Below are 24,897 nucleotides of genomic sequence, written 5' to 3'. Positions count from 1 at the left end.
AGATAATGAGATTTCTGCTGGGGAGTTATACAACATTTGTGCTTTCTCCAGCTCTCCCTGACAAAACATGCCTCGTTGGGAGGAAATGGAATGTTTTTGGAGCATCACTAAACCATGTTTTTCCTTGAAGTTTTTTCTATAATCATATGAAAGAGAAGGCAGCTCACTCCTTTCCTGTTGGGTGAGCCTTATGGGAGCACATCCCAGAACCTCAGTGGAGGAAGGGTAGCTCGGGGGCCTCCCTCATTCCTCTGCTGGGCATTTCTGAAACCAAGGCTGCTTCAGGCTAAGTTCCTGTGAGCTACAGGGAAAAATAAATCCTCTGGCCACATGCAATGGCCAATCTAATTGTACCTGCTGCCTTTCAGAATTGTCTCAGAGTAGAACTATTACTGTTTAGAGGTAGACAAAGCAAAACCAAACAGAATATCAGAGATTTTTCCTCTCTCCTATTGCTTGTACTGTGCTAACATAAAACCTGGAGACTGGGGTTCTTTCCTGAAGTTTGTGGCAGTTTTTGGGCAGGTAAGAGCAACAAATCTGGGGAGGGGTCCAGAGCACAAGGCTGATGAGGAATAGCTGAGGGGGCTCAGGAGAAAAGGAGGCTGAGGAAGGCCCTTATTGCTCCCTACGACTCCATCCCTGGAGGGACTTAAAAGACAAGTAAATGTGGCATTTGGGGACAGGTTTAGTGGTGGCCTTAGCAGTACTGGGAGAACTCTACGATCTTGGACAGCTTTTCCAACCCAAAGGAGCGCAGGATTCCCGGCCCGTCCCGGGCTCTGGCCGTGGTGCTGAAGCCCCGAGGCACCTGCTCGTCCCTGGGCTGCGGGACCTGGGATGAGATGTTTTTCCAAGACGCTCTTGGAAAAACAAGAATGCTTTCTGCACTTCCCAGCACTCCACGAGATGTCCAATCACCCATCTGCACACTCTCATCTCCAGCATAAAGGCATTTGAACCCAAGTAACAAATTAGGAGTGTGCTCAGACACATCCTCTGTACCTGCTTGAGCATTTTTATAGTTGCAAGATCCAGTCTTTTACACCAGGTCAAACAATGCAATTTACACACACAAATATATCCAAGCAAGAAAGATGCATCCTGAATACAAACCGTGATTCCAAAGGAACTCTAGGATGGTTTTCTCCCTCCCCAGATCTCCCATCACCTCTCAGAGTAGGAACTTTAGGTTAACAGCCGTGCAAAGTGGCAGCCCTACATCCACTCACTGTTATTATACTCTATAACACGTAGATGCAAATCTTATGTGATACCTGTGCCAGGAAACTCCTGATGGAATTAACAATGAAAATTATTTACCTGCCCAGTTTATGGGCAGAGTTGGGAGGGATTATCAGCTGTACTGTCACAGCAAACCTGATAAAGCTCTGGACATTTTTCACGGTTCAGAAGCACCAAGCACTGCGATTGACTAGGGAAGTTTGTTTTGCTCAGAAATTAATGCCCCATAACCCTCAACCATCATTCTGCTCACCCCATACATTTTTCACTTTATGACGAAGGTGACTTTTTGCATTCAGAAAAACAAACCAACCAACCAACAGCTAGTGAATTAAGGGAACTTCCCTGAATCTCTAATTCCAGCTCCATTGGAAGGGAGGGTTTCCTTTTGTGATTTCTTCCAGCTCCTGGCTTTGTTTGTATCTGCTTAGCGTTCAAAATTTACTTTTTATTGACTTTATAATTCATTTCTTCTTTAAATTAGTTTCATCAATAAAAAAACTCGTTTATTTAATGGAACTTTTTATTCAAAGAAGCTTTGTCTTGTGATCTGGCCAGAACAGGAGAGTTTAAAGGGCAAGGTGGGAAGAGATGTACAACATAAATATGAATTTCATTTTTTTATGTGCTGACCTAAACTGTAATTACATACTCTAAAGGATTCATCTGTAATTAAATAACCTCAAATTAAAGAATCTCAAGGATTAACTTGTAGGTACAAAAATGATGTTAGCGAGGATTTTCTTGTTATTTTCTAAGTCCGTGAGAGATTTTTCTCTCTCACAGAAGAGGTAGCAGGGAATGTAAACAACCAAACACCTGCAACCTTGAAAAGTCTTGTTTATAGTATAGTAGAAAAATATTTTGACAATGGATGTTTTAGGATTTTAGCCAATCACCCCAAGGGGAGGCTGATCCTTTGTCCAATTAGACTATGAAGAAAAAAGTCTATAAAAGAGTTTGTAAAATAATTAAATAAATCAATCTTGTTGCACAATTCCTTCCTGCTGGATCTTTTCTCCTCCTCCTCCCTTATGGCTGCGGGACACGGTGATATACCCTAGGGCCCAGGCCAGCGGTAATATTAACTGAACTCATGGGAATCCCCATGTCTCACCTCTGGAATAAATTATGAATGAAATATAGCTAAAGAGGAGAAATGCTGCTCCTGTTGTCCAGTCCTTTCTCCTGGAAGAGTCTGCAGGAGTGTGAAATGAGCAGACTCCAAGAGACACCAGAAATTCCCTTCTGACTGCATCTTTGACAATGTTGTGTTGAGCCCCCAAACGTCACCCAGTTTATCCGTGATTAACACAGAACAGGAAGCTTCACAGAGGCCAACAATTTGGAATCATTTCACCCTTGCTCCAAGTGCCATCTTGGTTGCTGATTTCAATACAAAGGAGGGGTTTAAGCTCTGTATCCCAGGGAAATACCAATAATTCCCGGATCTTTGCAAATTACATTGGGGAGGTGAAAGAGGAGGGAAAACGTCAGCGATGTAAAATGACACTAAGCCTCTGCTCTAATTCCCCAAAGAATGTTCTAGGGCTTTAGCCTCTGCTGCTGTTTCTCTGCTTGTTCTGCATGTTCAGTACCAGCTTTCTCCAAGCTGCAGAAGGATCCGATTATGCTTTTTATTAGGAACACATGTCGAGGGCAGGTGTGCTCTGTCAGCCTGGGAACACACGCGCTGCCCCACAAGAGGGGATGGAGCTGGGGTGTCCCAAGCACTCTGCAGGCAAACAAATAGAGCAGGAAAGACAGGAAGAGACAAGTGTGCTCAAAGGGAATGAGGAAAACATATGTCTGAGCATTCCCCTGCCCCTCAGTCCTCTGAAGTTCAGTTTTTAATAGAGAGTTGAAAACTGTTCATAAAACAGCAGCATTGAACTAATGTGCTGGAGTCAGTAAATTAGAGAAAAACCTGGAGAAAGAGACCAGCTGGCTGAAAGTGTGCAAAATACACCAAGGATGGGAAGGCAAATTTTAGGAGGTGTTACTGTTACTTGTGTAAGATCTTAGCTTTAGTCTACCTCTGTCCTAATGAAGATTCTCCAGCTCTTCTCTCAATAGACCAACTTTCCACTGCTTTTTCCACCACAGAGAATAGGTGCAAAGTCTCTTCTTTCAGGGCAGCTGCACTCTAGGTTTCACTTCTAATCAGAGCTAATGAAGTGTGAACACTGTCATCAGTGCAAGAGGGGGAAATGAAGAGAAGTCTGCTATGAGAAAGCAAAAATCCAGCTTGTAAAAGAGCTATTGTGACCAGATAGCCAAAGAGAGGCAATCAAAATCCTTTAATTCCTTGACCTTCTTTACTCTTTGGATGCAATTTCAACCACTGAAAATCTACCTTCTGCCAAGAGGAAGGCATCTCTTGTGCATTGGTTCTCACATAACATCTGCTGTCAAGGCTTGTATTGCTGCCTTCCTGGGAACCTTCCAACCTGTCAGTCTGAGTGAAAACAACAGACAGGCGGGCAGCGAGTTCTGGCGGCTGGGAAGACATTTCCAATTTCTACCCCATTCAGCGGAGCCTCAGGAAAAGCCGAACCCTCCCCACTCCCAGAAGTACCATATGGACAGCCCAGAGCTATGCCAGGTATTTCAGAGCTGGGAATCGCTCCTGCCCATGCTGGCTGGCGAGCTGGGGACATGCAAGATGAATCCTTGCTAAGGCAAAAGCAAAGCAGAGTCTTGTCTTGACAAAGTAGTTGCTGCTGCATTTCCTCCCTGGTTTGGTAGGATTATCTTTACAATTCATTTCTATACCAGTAAAGACTTTTAGATGTTGCCACAAGGAGTTTTTTCTGCAATGTGCTTTGTGCTAAAGCATTGAGGATTTTCCTACTGGGCCCTACAGCAACTTGTATCATGTGTGGTGACTAATATGCCCAAATTTGATTGCATTCTAGATTAAAGGAATTGCTTTTGCCTTCAAGGAGTACAGACAAGCTCCAAGCAAAAGCAGACTGAGACCTTATGTATCTTCAAATGTATGCCCAGGAGCAGGATGATAGAATCAGCAGGAGTCAAGCTGACAGCCAACACTGTGCTCACCATATGGGTCCAGGTTTGCTTTCCCTCTGCTTTGGCATGCAAGACTGAATTCAGGGAGCCTTGCCCCAAGTACACAACACTGCAGTACAGTCCCTCAATAGTCTCAAGGCATTTCAACTTCCAGGAAAACAAAAGAAAGTGTTCACAGTTGGGCACTGCATATTCAAACAGCGTGGATTTCACAGTGCTGTATCTGGGGTAAAAACCAAACAAAGCAGAACACCCCCCCCCCCCTCCCAACTTCTGAAAACCATTAGACAAAGCAAAAACACACTACTGAAAGTACAGTTTTGCCTGTCCCTTGCCCTTCCTAACAGGGAACTGACTATTCTGCTCTCAGGCAAGGAGGGAACTAGGTCATGTCTCTTGCTGCATCCCCTGAGCCTTCAAGTTGCTGGTTGTGTTTTTTTACTATTGATCAGTGTCCCTGCCTGTCTGCAGCACTGTACCTGCCAGCACTCTGGGGACAGCTGCCTGTAATAAAACCTGCCTCAAACTGAGATAAAGAGAACAGAAAAAGATACTGGCAGGGATCAAAGAGTTTGACCCTCAGAGAGTAAAAAGGGAGAGAACCAGCTGGCTGCTTTCAGGCAAGGTCTGAGGGAGAAAGAAGACTTGCTTTTTGCCTGACCTCAAAGCAGAGAGGAAAAGCTCCATTTCTCCCACTACATGACAAAATTACATGAGCATTTCAGAGCCAGCAGCAGTTACAGACCTGGGGCTTCAATACTCTGCTTTTATTACAGGACAAGTAGAAATTTAGTTCACTGCATAGCTCAGCCCACATGGGTTTCTTGGCTACAAGTATTTTAACCCCATTTCCAGGGTTTAGGATCCAAACATTTATTGCACCTTAAATCTCAGGGAGAAAGAGAGACAAAATATTTCCCTAAATCCTATTTTGTCTTATATTTCTCTCCTGTCTTCCCATCTGGCCCTTAGTGGTGTTTTGCAGATGCACAGAGAATGTTGTCAAGTGCCTTTGGGAAGAAGCAAAGGAAAAGCCACTGCCAGAGAGTGGGTGCTATATATCAGTGTGATCACTCAGCCCAGGGCCACGTGCCTAAGTCAGTAAGCTGCCAAAACCCAAAGATCTACTCCAAACAAACTCAGGACCATTTGTTGGCTCAACCTCTAGCCCAGCGCACAGGGGCAGTGCCAGCTCAGGAGTTCAGGAAGGATTCTGAGAGTGAGAAACCTCTGTGCTTTAAAAAGGGATGTTCTGACTGCAAAGTCTGTCCTTGTTTCACCAGATTTAGGTACACCACCGATCCTGTTCCACCTAACAGCCCTTTCTAAAAGACACCTGGCTCTGTTCTCCTGAACACACAGGTTTGCCTTTCTCACACAGAGCCATGAAGCAGCTCACAGACAGTTTCATGCAGATCATCTTCCCCAAAGGAGAACTGACGGAATATTAACAGCCAGCACACGTGCCAGGGAGTCCATCCAACTCAGGAAACAGGAGCTTCTGCCTCTGCCTCTTCTCTGTGACAAAAAACGGGGTTGAGCCTTCCCCCCTCCCTGCAGTTCACTGGGTAACACAGATCATCCCAGCTAATAGGAAATGCAGGATCAGGACAGTGGAAAGCTCTACCAAAAACGTGCAGAGAAGTACTTGGCACTCCAGAAACTTGAAAAATCTGTGTTATCCTTCAGCATTTAAACAGGGCAAGTTGCCTTTCTTTTTTTAAGCCACAACTGAAAGCCAAAACATGAATGGTTCCCCAGTTCACACTTGTAACTAAAGCCATTAACCCCAAAATAACAACCCAAAGCAGATTAGAGATGTGGGCTACAAAATGCAAGAGCACCACCGAAGCGAGGGACACAATGGACGTTTTGTTTCAGTTAATTTCACAGGCAAGTGAGAGGCAATTAACAGTGAACATTAGGGACACTGCATTTTTGCAGAGTACTTTCAAAAGCCTGAGGAAGACACTGATGAGGAAAGAGTGGATGAAAACATTTAGTGAATGTATCTTGGGTATCAGCAGAAGGAAAATGTGCTGCTTACTGCCTCCTAAAAGTTTATTTCATTTCCTGGGGATCCTTCACAACAATTGTGCAGGTATGTGCTCCATCACCCATCACTGAGTCATGGGGAGTAAGAGCAATCCTTCACAGAAACATGGAATTGAGGTTGGAAGAAGCCTTTAAAGATCAGGTCAATCATCAACCCAGCATCACTGCCACATTCATCACTAAACCATGTCCTCAAGTGCCATACCCACACATTTTTTGAACACTTCCAGGTATGATGACTCCACCACTTCCCTGAGCAGTCTGCTCCAGTGCTTTACAACCCTTTCTGTGCAGAAATTGTCCCCAGTATCCAAACTAAACTTCCTCAGTGCAATTTGACACCATTTCCTCTTGTCACGTCAAAACTTTTGCTGTTGACCCTCCTCCAGAAGGGTCTCTGTCCTTGTCAAAACATGAATTCTCACATCCCAACAGGGACTCAGGACCATTTGTTATTGTATGGTTGCACAGATGCATTACTTCAGGCATCAGGTTGCTGATACCCATTTCCAATTCTTTAAAACAATATTTTTTTTGAAAGAGAGAACAGGAGGACAATCAAACAAAACACATTTACAGAGGCTTTGGCAATCAGACGATACAGAAAGTGGTGGAAAATACAGGCCAAGCTCTGTGCCTGGGAAAAAACAAAGCCAAACAGCATCTCCTCAGGAACTGCTGCCCCTCAGTGAGGCACTCACCGCGATGAGGATCTGGAAGGAGCTGTGCATGACCTCGATGTAGCGGTACTCCAGGGCACAGCCGATGACAGAGATGTAGGAATGGTTATCCAGCCCCTTGATGCCAGACATTGAAGCCTCCTTCCTTACACAGCCAGGGCCATTTTCACTCCACCAGGACTGGTGCCGGGAGATGTTGAATGTCAGGAGTTCGCTGTCCTAAAGAGAAAAGTTGCAAAGAGTTCTCTGTTTACTCTGAGAGTGTCAGACATGCTGTCAGATGGAGTGCATATTAAAATAATGGAAAACTAGAAGTTTCCAAATCCCCACTCTCAAAACACGCTAGCACAGATCAAAGCACATTGGCTTGATATTCCTTCATAGAATCATGGAATGGTTTGGTTTCAAAGGGACCTTAAAGAACCTTCCACTATCCCAGGTTGCTCCCAGCCCCATCCAACCTGGCCTTGGACACTTCCAGGGATGGGGCAGCTACAGCTTCTCTGGGCACCCTGTGCCAGGGTCTCCTCACCCTCACAGGGATGAATTTCCTGCTATTATGAAACCTAAACATATTTCCCAGGCAGGCTGCGGTGGTGAGAACCATTCCTGAGGCAACAAACCTATTCCACCACCCTGTAGCACAGTTTAGACACAGGCTGCAGACCCAAGAACACTTTGCTAGTGGTTTCTTCACCCAGAAAAGAACCCTCAAGTGTTGGCTTTGGGAGGTGAACCTTACAACTCTAAAAGAAAAAGATAAAAAAGGCAGCACTAAGTGTCCTGCCAGGGTCTTCCCAGCCCAGGAATCAACACAAGCAACTGAAAAATATGAACTTCATAACCCCAAAGTCAGTTTCAAAACCCAACAGATCTTCCTCTGTTCCTAGCTTTTAACACATCTGACAAGATCCTGTACCATTTTTGCCTGATTTCCTTCCACACTCCTCACATCTGGTGCTTCTGCATCTCCTGTCAGCCCTACCCAGCCGAGCTGACCTCACAGTGCTGACTGCAGCTTCTTGTAAACACCTCCCCTGTAATTCTTCATCAACTTTACCTCGAGAGGCTTTTTGTTTTGCTCCCTTGTCTTTGCTAGTTAAATACTTTAAACCAGTTGAGGGGGTTACAGAGTGAAATGCCACACAAAGAGTGCAGGGCTTTGGTGTGCAGCCAGATGTTCACTTAAAAATGGCCACACTTTCCTCACACTTGAGAAAAGAGCAGTATTTGTGGGAATACTCAGTAGAGCTCTGGGATTTTGAGCTTGCAGAACATGGCAAAGCCCTCCTGCAGGTAAAAGACAAACTCAGGACTGGCTGAACAGCTGCATCACTTCATGGATGAGTGCCAAGTGCTGGCTGACCCTGAAGCCCTCTCAGGTCACTTTGATGCAGAAAAACAATCCCTTTTGACCACAAAACAAGGCAAGGGGTTGGAAGTTTTATTCTGAAGGATAGATTAAAAAATTTGAAGGCAGAGAACCTGTATCTCTGCAGAGAGATGAATGCTGGATATACACACATCGCCTACCCGTTACTAAAGGTTTTAGCACCTATCCATAAACTATTTCACACTGCTCATGCCAGAGTCCTGCACAGTCCCAGGAGGAAAGCAGTGGCTCCCAGAACAGCAGCAGTCAGAGCTTGGGATATTCACACTTCCCCACATGGAAAACCTCACATGGCAGCTCCTTTGTGTCAGCTCCCTGTAGAGTCAAAAGGAAAAACAGATTCAGAGCAGCTTATCCAAGCCCCTGCTCCAAACTACCCTCTGAAGACAGGGCCTGTCTCCACAGCCAACACAGGAGCCAAGCCAGGCAGTCCTGCAGATATAAAACATGGACACAGAAAAGCATATCCAGGGCCAAACTCGAGTCACAGGGGCAGGAATCTGAATGCCAGCCAGAGAACCAGTGACCAGTCACCACGGGCCCCGCTCCGCACCCTGGATGGGGACCCTCCATCCACCACAGACACCCAAAATCAGCCCACAGAGCCCTTGCTCAAATCTGCTGCAGGAAGCACGTGCTGAGAAATGTGGACAATTAAGTGAGAAGACAGCTGCCAAGCTCCTGACAATCACCGCAGCAGATGGCATGTGCTTCACAGGAGATGGAGGAGGGCACGGAGATGCAGCGTGGCACCGGGGCAAAAGCAGCCGGAATAGCAAAGACGATAGGGAAAACTCCATTATCAGCTGGGAGTTCAGCCCTCTCCTGGGCTTCACCCTTCAGTGGCCCACAGATAGCTCACAAAGTCACCAAAACACAGCTTTTCTGCAAAGCTTGTTCTTTTTCCCCCCCAAGTTTGCATGTTCTGAGGCTCATGGATTTTCCCCAGCTAAAGCTTTTTTTCCTGGAGACAGCCAGCCCTCCAAGTGGCTGGGCTCTTCTCTCTCTCACAAGCCACTCACTGCTTTGGTTGGGGAAAGAAACAACCATCTTTCTCAATAAACAAAACAAACCCTCACCATCAAACAAACAAACCAACAGAAAAAACCCCAAAACAACCAAGAAAGCCCCCAACTGAATTCCTGTTTCTTTGCCTGGGGCTCCCCCCAATTAGCACAGAACCAAAGCTGTTCCCCAGGGCACCACAGGATCCACTCTCAACCTCTGTCCCCAGGGCTTCCCTCTCCCAGCTCACAGATGGTGCCTTCCCAAACCTTCTGCCTCACTGATGCAGACAGACCCCTCAGTGTCTTCTCTGCTCCTTACAGAGGCATCAGTGTCAGTCTGACAAAGTAAGAAACAGGCTGCTCTCCTTCTAGAATCTCCCTTTTGTCAGCCCTCAGAGATTTGGCTCTGGCTTAACTTTGCTGCAGAAGCTGAACTTGCTTGTAAATTCAGCCTGGAAAAGCAGAACAGGAGTGGCCGGAGGTGGGCAGGTGGAGGAACAGGAGGTCCTAACCAGCACTCACTGTTCTTTGCCTGCAATCACACTCCAGCTCTGAGCAAAAAAAAAAAGAAAAAAAAAAAAATTAAGAAGTTATACATCAGTGAAGAGCAGATTGGAAAAACTGAGCACATTTGGATTCTAAAAGCGCCACAACGCCTCGAACTCATGAGCCATCCATCTCTCAGATGTGACATGAATACCGATTGCTCACTGGGATTAGGGAATGTCCCTGTGTTCAGAGCCACCTTCCTGAACCAGCATCTGTCTGGAGCACGAGGGCAGCACGAACGAGAGCTGTTCCTTTGCCCGTGTCCTGGCTGGATGCCCTCGGGGGATACCTGTGTGACGGGGCACGGTAAAAAAAGCACTCAAGAAAATCCCTTAATTGACCTCCCGTTGCTCAGAATTGAGCTTGCTGGGAGACTATGAAAACAACTCCAGGATGTCTCCTGTGGTTTGCCAGCTGCGTTTGTGAGAAGACAGTCGGAGAGAAGTGAAACCACGAATTAGAACAGCACACAAAAATCAGGAGAAAAGAACCAGTTTTAGGAAGGTTTAGGGAACAGCTGTTTGCCAAAAGCTTTCTGCGATGCATTTGAAATCTAAACGCACTGAAATGCTCCCAGAAGTGGAATGTGGGTTGGGAGATGTTGATCAGCCCCAGCAGTGAGCCAGCCCTGCTGCAGGGAGAGGGATCTGTGTGTGCCTGCCCTCCCCTCATCTCTTGCCAAGGCAATCGCTGCCTCTTTAACCTCCGCCCTGGGGAGAAACCGGAGCCAGGAGCGATCCAAGCTCCTTCTCGCGAGCACGTTGAAGGCCAGCCGAAAACTCTCATCTCACTCTGAACTGTTGTAGCACCTGGCTGCCACCCGTTTGCCACCAGGGTGAGAGGGAAGACAACAGCACTGAAACTGCAGCACCTACATTTCACAGAGCCTGTTTTCCCCACCGTGTCCCACGGGAAACTCACACCTACCTCCAACACCCACAGAGCCAGCTGCGTTCCTTTGCTAAAATAGCTTCCTGAAAGCTGTTCTGAAATTATTTTCTAAGGGGCACTATCAGAGATGGTTTTATTTCTTGTTGTTAACAGACTTCTGAACTGCCTCCCCCAAATTTCCTTAATTATCAGGCAAAACCACACTATGACAGCTCTGGAACAAACTGAACCTCGTTTGGGAGCCACCAGAGCTTGACAGCAGAATCACTTAAAATCTTTTTAGATGGAAACATGTCTTATTAAAATAGGAAATATAATGTTGATCTTTCAGACCTGTGTTCTGAGTAGCTGCATCACCTCGAGACACAGAAACACTCCCAGTGGCTCTCACAGCTTGGTGACAATGCCACAGCATTTAAAAGACAAATCCCAGGCTTCCAGGTTCTAAATTTAGATGGAGCTGCGGGACAGTTTTACGTACACATGCATTTATCCATCCTCCTCACAGCATTTTAACCAGGTACAAAGTCATCCCAAGATGCCATCCAGATTCTCTGAAATACAAATAACCCCCATCTGACTCACAAGGGCTGCTTCCATTTCAAGAGGAGATTTAGACCACCATGGCTCTGGATTCAGATCAAAGCAGTGCACAGACAAGAGAGAATATAAAGAAAGGATAAAAAAAAAAAATTATAAATCACCATTCAAGATGAATAATCCCAGAGGGAAAAGACAAAGGAATACATTGAAATACGGGACACCAATTCCTCAAAGCTCTCTGAACATTTCTCAAGTACATGATGAAGAGTCAGTCAGCATGGCAGCTGGACAGACAGATGCTCATATGTCTTAACAGCAGGATTTTAATAATTAACTCAGACTGAGGGGTTGCAGGAGGGATGTGTTTCACACTCGAGTAGACAGGGAGAAGCTTAACCTATTATTGCAAACACAGTCTGGAAACTTCAGAGCTAGCTCCCAGCAATTCACCTACCCAAGCAGCCACATGGACTCAGGGAAAAGAGGGAGATGGGAAAGGAGGAGGAACAGCAACCTGGAAATTCGGCTGTGAGCCCCACCACAGAGCAGTGGCACAGCACCTGGAGATGCTGCGTTCCCCCCACACGCTGCAAGTGTGCTCAGCAGTACGAGCAGAGCAAGTCAGCAAGGCAGCGCTGCCAAAAGCTGCTCAGAGACACATCACCACCTCCCTGCCAGTGCTGAGGAGCAGCCCTGCAAATCCAGGTTGCTCCAGCACTCGCCTGCTCACTGGCAAAGCACTTCCAGGAAAGCTGGCACAGGCTATGTGCTTGGGGAGGCCCTTCCAGCAGCAAGGGAAGTGCTGCCTTAGACACTTGTGCGGATCCACCTGTGTCTGGCCACCCAAGGAAGTTCTGCTGGGCCATATTTCACACTCTTACTCCTGCTAAAAAAAGATTCCAAGATAAAAAACCCTGGCAGGAGAGAAAGACAGAAATCAGGTCAGTTTAGCTCTTCCAAGAAGCGGGGAATAGATTCAGCAATCAGTAAAATGTATTTTCCTTTTCAATAAAAAACTCGGTGCGACTAGTGATTGGTAGCTGGTTAGTAATTAATTACAACTCCCCTGAGCAGAGCTGACCAGAATAGCATCCTCAGGCATTCCATGGACAGGAGACATGGAATGGACATGCTGGAACAACCTGGAGGATAAAGAAGCACTTCAGGAAATGTGAAAGACAGGAGGAAAGAGAGGGTGAGAAGTGGTGGCGGACAACGCAGCAGAGGAAAGAGGCAGCAGAGAGCAATTACTCGGCAAGGGAAAGCAAACATCCAAATTGCACCTAAAGCCCTTATTCTACTGATGACTTAAAGTTTATAACTGAGAGATTGTCTCAACCCCTTTGCCAAATCACTCATGGGCTGACATGGGACCGTGGGAGCCCTGGCTTCTGTTCATCAAATCAGCCAGGCGCCCAAAGCAAGGGGGGCACAAGAACAAAGTCCCTACTCTTGTGAACAGCACTTCCCTGCTCCCATGCTGTATTCCTTCACCACTGTGAAAGCAGATCTAGGCAGCAGAGCACAAAGAATTATTTGCAACAAGTGCACATAACTGTTTCCTCATCTTTTCAATCCCCTGGGCTTTTCCTAAACTTGCTGCATCGGAAACACTTGAATCCTTTCTCCCTTCTCACCCCACCTGAGTTATCACCTGTCTCAGTTGCACTGGGCTGTCATTACCAGGCACCAAGTTAACAAACTCCATTCTCTCGAGTTCCTTGCCCTTTCTGCATTCTGTCACTGTACATGAGCTGCTGACAGAGCTCATCCTGGCAGGCTGCCCTTGTCAGAACACAGCAGGGTGAGTGCAGGGCTGGCAGGAATGCTGCTCTCCCACTGCCCCAGGCTCACCAGCAATCACAGAGGAAACAGCACCCTGAAGACCACCTTCAGAGCTCTCAGCCCCTTAACGGACTCGCACAGGAGCACAACCCTGTCCAAGCACTCCCCAGTTTGTTCATGCTCAGTCTAATAGTTGATGAGTTAGTGTTTATCAGACCAGCTCCACCCGCCTCATTCCACCAAAGCTCTTCTTCCAATATTTGCAATTTCCCTGCCTACTGCCAGGCTCATGGTCAGCTTTGACTTCTTATCAGGACTAGAGGGCAGTCTCCTCCCGAGGGCCCTGGGGGCACACAGAGGTACCTGCATCCCTGTGCCATCCACTCCCGGCTGACACTGCCCTGCCCTTGCCCAACACTTGTACATCCAAGCCCAGATGTCCTTCCAGGGTTGGATCCCACGACTGAGATCAATAAAACACCAGCTGGCTTTGGATCAGGTTTCCAGAGATGCAGCAGGACAGCCCAGCCTGTGAAGCACCACAGTGTTCTACAGAAGCCTCAGCTCCAGCTTCAGGTGGATCTTTTGGTCTCCTGTGGAAGCGAAGATTTGTTTTGCCACTACAAAGCCCCAAATTACTTCAGTGAAAGTGGAGGAGGATGGAAAGCAGCATCATTAGTTTTCCTTACAAAACAGCTTTTTAAAGTGAAAATAACTCATTAAGAACAGAGGCAAGGCTGTCAACTACTTTACAGCCAAACAAGCACAAATTCTCTCTTGATTTTGCTGGTTGCCACTAAATGAACTAATTTCTCATTGCAGCCTGAGAGGGAAGTCCACTGAGTCAGTTACAGCTTACACTGCAGCCCAATTCTGCAAAAAATGTCCCCAGTCACAAGTGTCACCGTGTAGGCTAAATAAAGCCTCTCTGTGTGCTGGCTTGGCTGAAATGAGCTGCAGCACAGAGCAAGGTTACCAGGTGAAGCTCCTCTGTGGTGCAAAAAAGGGGGTTTGTAGTGCTGTTTTAATTGCAGAACAGCAACCCAACGTGTTGCAGGGCAGGTTGGGATTAGCAAATACGAGTATCCAGCTGGCTGGAAGCAAACACTGGCTCTCAGAGAAGCTCCCAGAGCAGTTTATCAAGCCAAAATTTTCTCTGCAGAAGGGAGCATTTAAATAGTTACATAAAATTCTTGTTTTTTTTAGTTGGTCTCAGCCAACATGGAGATCATCTCAGGCTGAGATTTCAGACCATGAATAATCACTGGTTTGGGCAAGAACTCCCTCAAAGTTTCTGGAGATAACTGAGAGGGGAAACAAAGACAAATAGAGACATTAGGAAGCTACATTTTCTTATCTGCAAAGGATTTAGGCTGCCACTCCTGACCTGCTGTAGGCCTGATAAAACCACAGGGCAATTCCAATTATGACTGCAACTCCAGTGCCTGACCTGGGAATTTAGGCCAGATGTGGAGTGCTCCGGAATGAACCTGCATCCTACAATCACTCCGAGTCTGCTGTGCTCCAGCAACACTCATAATTCATTGCTTACAGCCCAGGCTTAATTTAGGGCCTGCCTCCCATTTTTATTATTTCTGACTCACCTCTCATTAGGCAGACAGCAACACTCAGCTAATCTAGTCTTCAAAGAGCTTTGCATATTAATTCACAACACCCTGGCCAGCAGCCATGAGTAGCTACCACTGTATTTAAGAAGGAAGAATTAAGGCAGGGAAGCCACATCCCGAGGAGATGTGCCAGATCCCTCTGGGGAGGGATGTTCTGTGTTCAGCAGAGAGAGGAGCCTCTCCCCAAAGGTACAACAGGAAATATTTTGCTTGGTGTGGTAACAACCAGGTATTTATCCATGCTGCTGAAGTGCAGCAAGTCTTCAGCAGGACTGGGAGGCACAAAAATATCAAGAGCTGGTCAAGTATAGAGTTTCAGCAAAGTCCTTGGTTCAGGTCAACCCAGCCAGACCCTGCTGCAGCCCTTCCCTGGGACAGGCTGGCAGAAAGGCCACACTCAGTGCTGCATGAGGGCCCTCCCCTCCATCACACATCTCTGTGCCAAGGTGGTCTCAGATCCCAAGAGGATCAGCTGCAATCTGGTTATCTCCTAGCCCTCCTCAGCCACCTCTGCATCGTGGCTGGGAACTGGCCCTCACACCCCCTCTCCTCTCAGGATAGCTCTGCTGCCAGGCCTGCTCTAACCTTTGGAAAGCAAATGCACTCTACCTGCTGTGAGGGCAGGGTTTATTCCAGCTACCACCTGCACCAGCCAACAAAGAGCTCCAGAAATCAGTAGTGGCTCAGTTTTCCATACAAGAAGCAGCATCCCCCATCCTTGCTAAAACAGCCCTCTCCACAGGCAGGAGAGCAGGACCTACTCCCAGGCAGCCCACACCCCTCACCTCAACCATCCCAACCCTCACCTCCCCACTCAGCTCCATCCCCTTGGCTGCAAAGCCTGGGCACTCACCCATCCAGCTCTCACTCACCTTGGAGAGCCCTCCCACTTCTAAGTAAAAGCAGATGATGAAGATGTTCCAGGTGACCCAGATTGCAGTCCAGATGGCATACTGGAAGGGAATGGAGTTGGGGAGAGACAAGCAATAAACATTAGGAAGTCACTGGAATTAGTGTACATATATATTTATTCATTTATATAGATATATACGTGCTCTAGCTGGGGGCAGTGGAATGCCCTGAGTCAGCACTGAGCTGCTTTTTCTCTTCCTCTGTTTGTTTTTCATATTCAGATGCTCTCTTGCCTGATAAGACACACAGGGGCAGGAGCCTGGAGGGATGGAAGAGCTTCTGTGCTGCATTTGTCCAGCCCCTCACCCTCCCTCTCTGCTGGGCAGCATTTGGGCAGTGTTACCTTAGCACCAGTAAGAATTATCTGAAACCTTCCAAGTTTGGCACAAGCTCAGCTCACCAGCAGTGTGTTCCTGCTAAAGCAGTGTGCAGGGCTCGTGCCTGATCTCCCAGGGGCTTTACTCTGTCCCCCAGCACGCCCCACATGCCACGGGAGTGCAGGCTGGGACAGGCTCTGGGTGCTGGGAACAAAAGGTGCTACTCACCACCACGATGTAGCGAGGTCTGTACTGGATGGTGCCGAACAGCCCCAGGATAACGATGATGATGTGCAGGAAGTTGGCGAGGATGGGGGCCCACTGGTATCCCAGGAAGTCAAACACTTGCCTCTCTAGTGCAGCAAGCTGGAAGGGAGAAGGAAAAGGAGAGTTACAGCTTCTGCACCCACAGTGTTTGTTCTTAAGGTTTTGACACGCTCCCTGAGCACATCCCTGCGGCAGCTGAGGGTGGGACTCTGCCCCGAAGCAATTTGCTGCCTATGAACCAGGTCAGGAGGACACAAGGCTTGTTTACACATCCCCCTTCCCCTCTGGTCTCATCCCAGCTCCTCTGATGGCTGAGCTCCAGTGCTGTGTGGGGCATTCCTCTGTGGTGTGCACTCTGGGGAGGTGGCTCTGGCAGAGGACAGAAGGGAGCAGCAGGATGGTAATATCTTAAATGTTGAACGTGAAATACATTCACAAAAACATCTGTGTAACTTTCCAGAGCTCATTTGTCAGAGCTTTCAACATCACTCCATCACTCCTGACACCTCTTATTTTTCTGCTCTCCAGCACATATCCATCAAAGTAAGGGAGAGGAGGAAACTCTCTCCTCCACCTTCGCCCCTCAGAAAATGCTGCTACCAGAGTAAGGAAATTCTGCAAACACATCAGTTTCCCAAGACAGGCTGTGTTCCTCTCCAGCACTAATAACATGGTTCAAGGCTAGTACTGTGTTCTAGACATAAAACTCCATTACTGTGGAAGTGCTGGGGCTGATTTTCAAACCATATTTGCATAAAGATGTGCTTTTTACCTGTAGCCATCATGTGTGTATCAGACAACATCTGGTCCCCTGGCCCTGAGCCTCTGTGCAGCTGAAAGAGTACAATGGACATGCAATTGCCTGCTGGCCTTTGCATGCCCACAGCCTTTAAATGATATATCTATAGGAGAAATCATAAGTGTAGGGGGAAAAACTGTTAGTGCAGGTTTTTTGCCTGTGTCCAGCCTTGCATGGAGAGATCTTCTCTTGTTTTTGTCTTCACTAACACAGTGCAAGCCCCTCCACGGACCTGTGTCTTCCCTGTCAGTATAAGATTTAAAAGTATGTTTAATTATCACAGTAGTCCACTGGGATTGCACTATGACATTTCATATTTATTTTTGCCTGCATAAATCATTACAGTTTACTATCGACAGTCAATATTAATTTAACTCCTAATCAGGCATTAACCATGGGTAATCCTGGTCTGCTGTGAGTAATCAGCTATGTGACACCTTTTCCTGGCTGGGATCTAAGCACCAGGGCTCTGTGATGGCTTAAAGAATTAAGGATGTGAGTGGCTGCAGGTGCCACTCAAGCCCCATGATGAGAGAAGCCACATCTATTAAATGGCCATTATTCCTCCTTCTTCCTGGCTCAGTGGGGAAATTGCCTTCACACCTCTCTTGGGCTAGGAAGGTATTGCAGTTCCCAACGCTACTTTGAAAGTTCAATAAAAATCTGTATTTCAAAGAAATCTGTGGTTAAGGGCAATCAGTCAGGGAGGGGGTGAGCAGCTTTCCCTCTACGGTATCTTATTCCCAAGCAAAGAGGGACAGAGAAATGGGGAAGGAATGGAGGAAGGTATCAAATCTCTCTTCTGCCAAATAATCTTCCCTTAGAAGCAACACCCTCTGCCCTCCTCTGATCCCGCTGAACCACCTGGAAGATGATGCTCTGGAGCTGCGGTGGGGCAAGTGCTGCTCCCCCCAGCACAGCAGGTCTGCCGCGTCCCCTCAGAAACAGCAGCCACAGGTTAAACGCTTAATCCTTCAGGAGGGGATTAACGCACGTACCTTAATGATATTGGGAAATTTGGGATCCCGACTGGCTGGCAACGGGCCACTTGACTGTGACCACTTCATCCAATCAGGCATTTAATTGGCTTTGTGTGCTCCAGGAGGAGCGTGTGGGGTGAGAGCCTCGCTCAGCCCGGAGACACAATGGGGGTGGTCCGCTGAGGTAACGCCTCCTCAGCTTCGCCTCTTGCCTTCAGGCTCTGAAAATCAGGATAAACACGGATCCCTCCTACCCATGCTTTCTGCGTTCTCCCACTCCAGAATCAGGGTAATCCATGTCTGGAGAAGTGTTTTCTTCTCCACTCTACTCCATGCGGATTTGCTGTTAGGGCTGTATGGAAAGGGGAAAGCTTGTCCTTCCACTGCTTGTGATGTTTCCTGGTTTGTTTGGACCAGGAAAGAGGCTGGGCTGTGAAGTGACAGATAAACAACCACCCTGGAGATGGACCTGCCAATCTACACAACTTTAGATTTGGGCACAGCTCCTTGAGAAGTCTCTGAATTTTTTTCCATAATCCCAAAAATTATCTTCACACCGTACTTCCTTCTCCCTCACCTTCCTTGTCTCCAGGTTCTTTCCATCCCGATTTGCTTTCTTTTGCCACTTTCCTTGCATTATTAAACTGGTTTTGTGTACCTGGGAGCTGCAGGCGTGACTCAGCTGGTCCAGAGATGGGCTGTGCCCATTTGCTGGCTCGGGGAAGGAGAGGGGATGTGGGATGTGCGAGCTCACACAAGCTGTTTCTTCATTTATAAAAATAAAATTACAATTTGCTGTAAAATGTGTTGGTGACAAGCAAATGCTACTGATGAAACTCCAACACTGTGTTAGTGACAGGCAAGGAGTGAGTTTGTGCTGCAATTGGAAATGCAGCCTGGAGTTATCCTGGGTTTCCCCCTGTTCCCTCAGGAACCTACCATAATTAGGGAAATATTTGCTGAAAACAAATTGATAAACAACCATTTCACTCATTACACTCCAGGTCTGTGTGCATGGCTTACCCACAAGATGCTGCTGAGATTTGCAGGTAAACAGGGCTGATGTTTGGGCTAAGTTGGCCTTGATTTGGGGTTGGGATGTGAAGAATGTCACAGTGCCCTTCAGTCCTAGTCCCTCCAGTCCTGCTCAGAGATAGCAGGGTCAGGGTTTGCCCTGATCTATCAGTCCCCTCATACTAAACCCCTCTGGCTGTCTCTGGCTGAGCAGGGAAATGCCATCTTTCTCTTGTGCTGCCAAGTTTGTGCACTTGGCACTGTAGTGTTCCCTACAATGATTCACACTGTCCTATTGAGAAAGCCTATTATATTTCAGAGATACTGGTTGTAAAGAGGAATGTCACAGATTGTGGCATAGGTTTCAACCCACTCAAAGCTGACAGGACCTTTCCATCAGGGAGGATAAATTTTTCTTCTTTATGACTATTCTTATTAAAACCAGGATTCCTTCTGCTCCTTTTGCTTCTCTTACCCATAGTATATTTTTGCCTTTCATTCTTTAAATTAAATGATTTATTGCAGCACTAAAATCAGAAGAGTTGTGGCAGAATTTTCTCTCCTGAAATAGACCACATTTCTGCTGATCTGAGTGAAACTGGAATAGCAAATAAACACGTGAAGCAATTGTTAGCCAGGCAGACAACACCACCAAAGCTCTCTCTTGGGCCATCATTCATTTACACAGCTGGGGAAGATATGAAAGGCAGAGGGATGTTCTGCAGCTGATGGAGCCCATCCCACAGCTCACACACAGGGAGCACAGAGAGCTCTGGTCATGCTCAGGGGCATCACACCATAAAACTTCTCCAGAGAGGGAAGCTGTACCTGAGCTGGAGGGGTGCCCATTGCAGAATAGGAAAATGGTCTTAGAAAACATCTCAAAGCGTGGGACAGTTTCTCACTGGGGGGTTCAAGCCATTCCAGTTGTGTTTCCAATGGCTGTGGCAAGACAGTGTCACTGGCAGGTGTTGCTGCCAGCAGGACACTCTGAGCTGGTTCAGCGTGGGCTGGGGGTGCTTGTTTAAATTCTAGCCCCTCAAATCTTTTCTATCCCCTCAACTTTGTCTTCTGTTGCTCCTCTCCTGCTGATAACGCTGGAGAGCCCAACCTGTTCCCTCGTGCCCCCACACTGCTAAGGAGGAAGGGATGCTGCTGAACAGTCAGGTGCCTGTAATTCCTTAACTCCCTGTCCTTTATAGCCTACTATCAAAGCCATGCTATCAGCTAGAGTTGCTCTTCTTAATTTATTAAGCTTTTAAAGCCTTTAATCTTATTTGGTTTGTATCTGTGTCTTTCACTGCATTTCTGAAATCAATTGGGACACAAAAGAAAAAATATCAGTCTCAAGACATGTTGGTATGACTGGTACAGACACAGGAAAGGTGCTCAGAAAACCCCACAACAGGTACAGTCACACATCCATTTGTATCTGTTCCTGTAAGCAAACCTGCTTTTAACCTTTCCAAGCTCAGCTTTAATAAGAGATTTATTTTTAAAATGAAACATTAGAAATAAATATCCAAGTGTACAATAAAGGGAACAAATGGGAAAGGCTGATCCCACTGCAGAAAAAAAAAACCAACAAAAAAGAGAAGAAAAAATGTTTTATCCAGAAACCCAGGCAATTTTCCACTTGACCTATAAGAAAACAACCTGAAAACTCCTTTGCTACTCCTTGTCTCTCACTGCTGTGAGGACACAGCCCCACAGACTGCTCCAGCTCCTGCTCCTGCTCCTGCTCCTCCTCCTACAGCTTCAGCTGGGACAAAATCTGCCACTTAACCCCCTGTCTGTCCTTTCTCTCCAGCCTGAACCCAGCAAGAGCCTCAGCTGCAGCCCTGGGTCCCCACTGCACAGCTGGGATGATGTTCTGGGCTCCTGGCTGATCCCAATGCCCTGATCCAGGGCTTGATTTCCTGCCAAGTGGCTTCACTTTTTAAGAAGATGCTCTTTCTTTGTCTGCTGTGCAAACACCATCGGAACTTTCACTGGAAAAGGTCACGGGCCTTTTCTTGAGGAAAAAACTTGCACTGGTTTCCTGAGGTATTTTGGCCATGCAATGTGGTGGCTCAAGCTCAGGGCAAAGTCTCAGTGCTGCTGCCCCTGTAAGACACCACATAAGGATGGAAATTTAGGTCCTGCTACCTGAAACAGCAGGAAGAAATTAAAAAGTCTCAGATTGTATAATTTGAAAAATATATCTATTTAGATATTGAACACAAATATCTCTTCTTTTTGGTTCTTCCACACGGTTTAAGTTTGGGAATACTAAACACCTGTCTGCTGTTGATGATGATGATGATGATGATGATTATTATTATTATTATAAATGTATTGGTATTATTGTGATATAATATGCAATTATACACATCTTTCTATGTAATTGCTTTGACTTTGTAAATACTGGGACAATGCTAGATCTAAAGAATCCTAAACTTAAGCTGCTGGGTGCTGAAACTATCGGCAGTGAGCAAAAAATTCCCTCCTGTCCCAGTGTGTATTCAAGGTGGAGAAGATTCTGCGAGTAGAAAAACAAACAGTAAGTCTGCTTTTACCACAGTGGCTGCATTTCTAAATAAATATGAATGCTTGCAGTAGTAATTAAGTTTATCTGAAAAAGCAGCTCACTGAGCCATTACTTCCCATCCCCAAATGGAAGGGCTCGTTCTACGAGGTGCCATGTCCTTGTCTCTCCCAAAGTCAGCGTCTCTCGTGCTCACACCCGCTGCATTCATGAAATCTCATTTCTCTTCAGTAAGTGTTGTCAAGGAAACCTTCCTTGGGGCCTTGTGATCCACAGCTCCTTTCCCAGCATCCCTCTCCCAACCACAGAGGTCAAGAGAGTAATTGCACAGGAGGTCTCTGTTTGTCACTGGCTCTCTCAGGCATCTTTGGTCACTCTGGCCACTGGGTACAATGTGCTCCATTCTCTGCTCCCCTGGTCTGTTTTCTCCCCAGCAGCTGCTGAAATCCCTTCTATTCACACAGACATTAGAGAGGCCTCCTACAGCAGAGCTGATATCTTGAAGTCATTTATATTTCAGAATAAAACTGGTCACTGTGCTGGCCTGGAGGACCTGCCAAAGGGCCCCACGGGGCAGCAGGAGAAGTCCCCACCACGATCCCGCACCAGGTCACTCCCTGCAGCAGGGCCTGGCTGCTCCTGGGCATCACTCTCCAGCAAACCCTACTCTTAGGCTCCTTGTGCCACATCCAAGGATCAGGACTTCTCCCAGCCCAGAACCATCCTGTGCAGAGCCTGGGCAGGCGTAACACCCTCCCTGCGGTTCGTCACAACTGCTGCTGAAGACTGGAGCATCCTGCTGTTAAACATCCCAGTGCTGAGCCCTCACCTCCTCATTCCCCCTGGCCTGGCACCTCTGAGCTCTGAGTTCACCCCTCCCTGCATAATTTTGTGTGTGGGCAGTGATGGTCTCAGAAGTGCCACTGCTGTGACCTTGAGCCCTGAGCTTTCTGCTGCCAAAGCCACCCAGAAACATCCAAGCTGCAAAGATATGTCATTATTCAGTACCACATGCCCAAATGCTGCTTAGCATTCCAGGGAAGGCACAATCCTGCTAAACATAAGGGATGAGACTGGCACTGAGCAGTGCAGAAGGCTGTTTGTGTCTGGAGCTGAGGCTCTGGCTTCAGAGGGACTGAGGTTTCCTAAGTACATCTTGTAGAGCAACCAGCCCTGCTCAGCTGAAGACACGGGCCATGCACAAGAATTCACAGAATCATGGAATCCTTTAGGTTGGAAAAGCCTTCTAAGATCATGGAGTCAAACTATTCCCTCAGCACTGACAAGCCCAACACTCAACCACATCCCCAGGTGCCACATCTGAACGTCTTTCAAATCTCCCCCAGAATGGTGACTCCAACACTGCCCTGTGCAACCTGTGCCAGGGCTTAACAGCCCTTTTGGTGAAGAAATTGTTCCTCATATCCACTCTAAACCTCCCCTGGAACAATTTGAGGCACACATCCAGGCAAACCTCTTAAGCCTTTTTACTCCAAGTGTTGGATTGTGCCACGGAACTGGCAGAACACCAGGAGCTGGCAGTACTTTTTCTAGCAAGACACCACAACCCATGGTCCCTTCCACATGGCATCCACAGGTGCCCTCTCCTGCCCCAAAACCTTGCCAGCAGGGTGGTCAGCAGGACAGTGAATTAACTGCTTGCACATAATGCTGCAGAGGTGAGAAGAGGTTGCCCTGCACTGAGTTCTGAATGGTGCTCGGAATCCAGCTCCTGGGAAAAAGACTGCTTCCTAGGAGGAACACTTCGGAAAATTATTGCTCTGGATTGCCTAAACTTCTCCCAAATCAGGGTCAGTTATGTGTCTGGTGAGGATTGTGCTCTGTATAGCACTCACAGCCTCTGGCCTGTTTGGTTTCTTGGACTCCATCTCCCCTTGGGGCTCAGACCCCAGGGATGCAGGCAGCATTGGATATGGGAGCTGCTCTGTTCCCTGTGCTCCTGCCTGTGTCTCCTGATGGCACCTCAGCTCTGCACACTGCTGTGATTGCTGATTGCTGAGAGCACCAATCAGGCTAAATTAATAAGCAAGTGCCTTTGTGATCCAGGCAGAAAAGTGCTCTGACAAACTTGTTTTATTTGCAACCTACATCAACACTCCAACCTACGTTCCCCAAACATAATTAAATTAATCTGTTGTGCCCACAGTGTTCTTCCCTAACCCCCTGAATGTTTTTCTCCTCGCTGAGTTTCATGGCTCAGCTTTGGGTCTCCAGCTTTGGGACAGAGAGAGGAGGCACTGGGGTGAAGGGGATATGACTGTTTTCACAACAGACATAAAACCCAGTGAGTTTCTTCAACAAGTGCCTGACATTTTTGTCACCCAGATGCCCAGGTTCAGGCTCCACACTCCCAGCTCTCCCTCACCTGTTGAAGAACTTGCTGAGCTGTCTTATCCCACCTCATGCTGCTGATCATGGGCAAACATCCCAGCTGCCCCCCAAACAGCATCCTGGCGTGGCTGACAGCTTCAGCTCTGGGGGGAAACTTCTCCCACCAGGAGCACGAATTTCCCCGTTGCATGAAATAATATATATATATTAAAAATGTGCCATTAACTCAGCAGCCATTTCCCTCTGGAGATCTGCTACCAGTTATGAACCCATCTAAACACTCCAAAGGCTGTGAGGCAGAGCAGTGCTGGAGATGAGCAGGAATTTAATTTTCTAATAGGGAGATTTATCCCCCACCAGCAGGGCATTACATTGTGTGATCCCTCTGCCTCTGCGCAGCCATGAAGGCTATCTGAAGTTCAGGCTCGTTCCCATTAGAAGGATGCAGGGGGAGAAAGTGAAAATACTTGAAAATTAGCCAAGGGGTTGTTGTGTTTAGGGAATGTAACCTAGATCCTTTTGACCTGCTATCCTAGGCATCATCTGCTTAGCTACCAGAGCAAGCTCTGCTGCTGGGGGGAGAAGGGAAACCATTGACAGGGCTGGCACAGAAGGCACAAGGCTGCCCTGAAGCACTGCTTGGGCCAGCACTGCCCAGCCTGTCAGCAGCCCTCCTGCTGCAGCCCTCTGGAGTCTCCTGGGTGTGGGAGCAGCAGAGTGTGAAGAGCTCAGAGATCCCATGAACTCTCAAGTGTACTAGAAAGACTTCAAATTATTCAGGGGCCTGACCACAACTCTCACTGTATATAAAGCCCCTGAGACACCAGCTGGACTCACCCAGCTCAGAAAAAAATTCTCTCTTTGCTATTTTATGGGCTCTTACTACAAAGTGCGATTTTATTTTGCTGCTGTTCACCCCA

The 24,897-nt window shown here is 47.3% G+C and overlaps 1 protein-coding gene across 1 annotated transcript in view; it reads right to left on the bottom strand.

The window, feature by feature from the left end:
* Window positions 1–24,897, bottom strand: part of NKAIN4 (sodium/potassium transporting ATPase interacting 4) — a 50,091-nt gene that overhangs the window by 9,299 nt on the left and 15,895 nt on the right. Inside the window, exons 2-4 of the mRNA XM_082292570.1 lie at window positions 16,267–16,404; window positions 15,682–15,762; window positions 7,035–7,232 (exon numbers count right to left, since the gene is read on the bottom strand). Coding sequence (XP_082148696.1) covers window positions 7,035–7,232; window positions 15,682–15,762; window positions 16,267–16,404 — 417 coding nt within the window. The remainder of the gene's footprint in view (window positions 1–7,034; window positions 7,233–15,681; window positions 15,763–16,266; window positions 16,405–24,897) is intronic.

The sequence above is a fragment of the Coloeus monedula genome (genome assembly GCF_965178545.1).
Source record: "Coloeus monedula genome assembly, chromosome: 17".
Classification (NCBI taxonomy): domain Eukaryota; kingdom Metazoa; phylum Chordata; class Aves; order Passeriformes; family Corvidae; genus Coloeus; species Coloeus monedula.
Note: the sequence above shows the minus strand (reverse complement) of the source record. Positions and strands in the feature narration are given on the sequence as shown.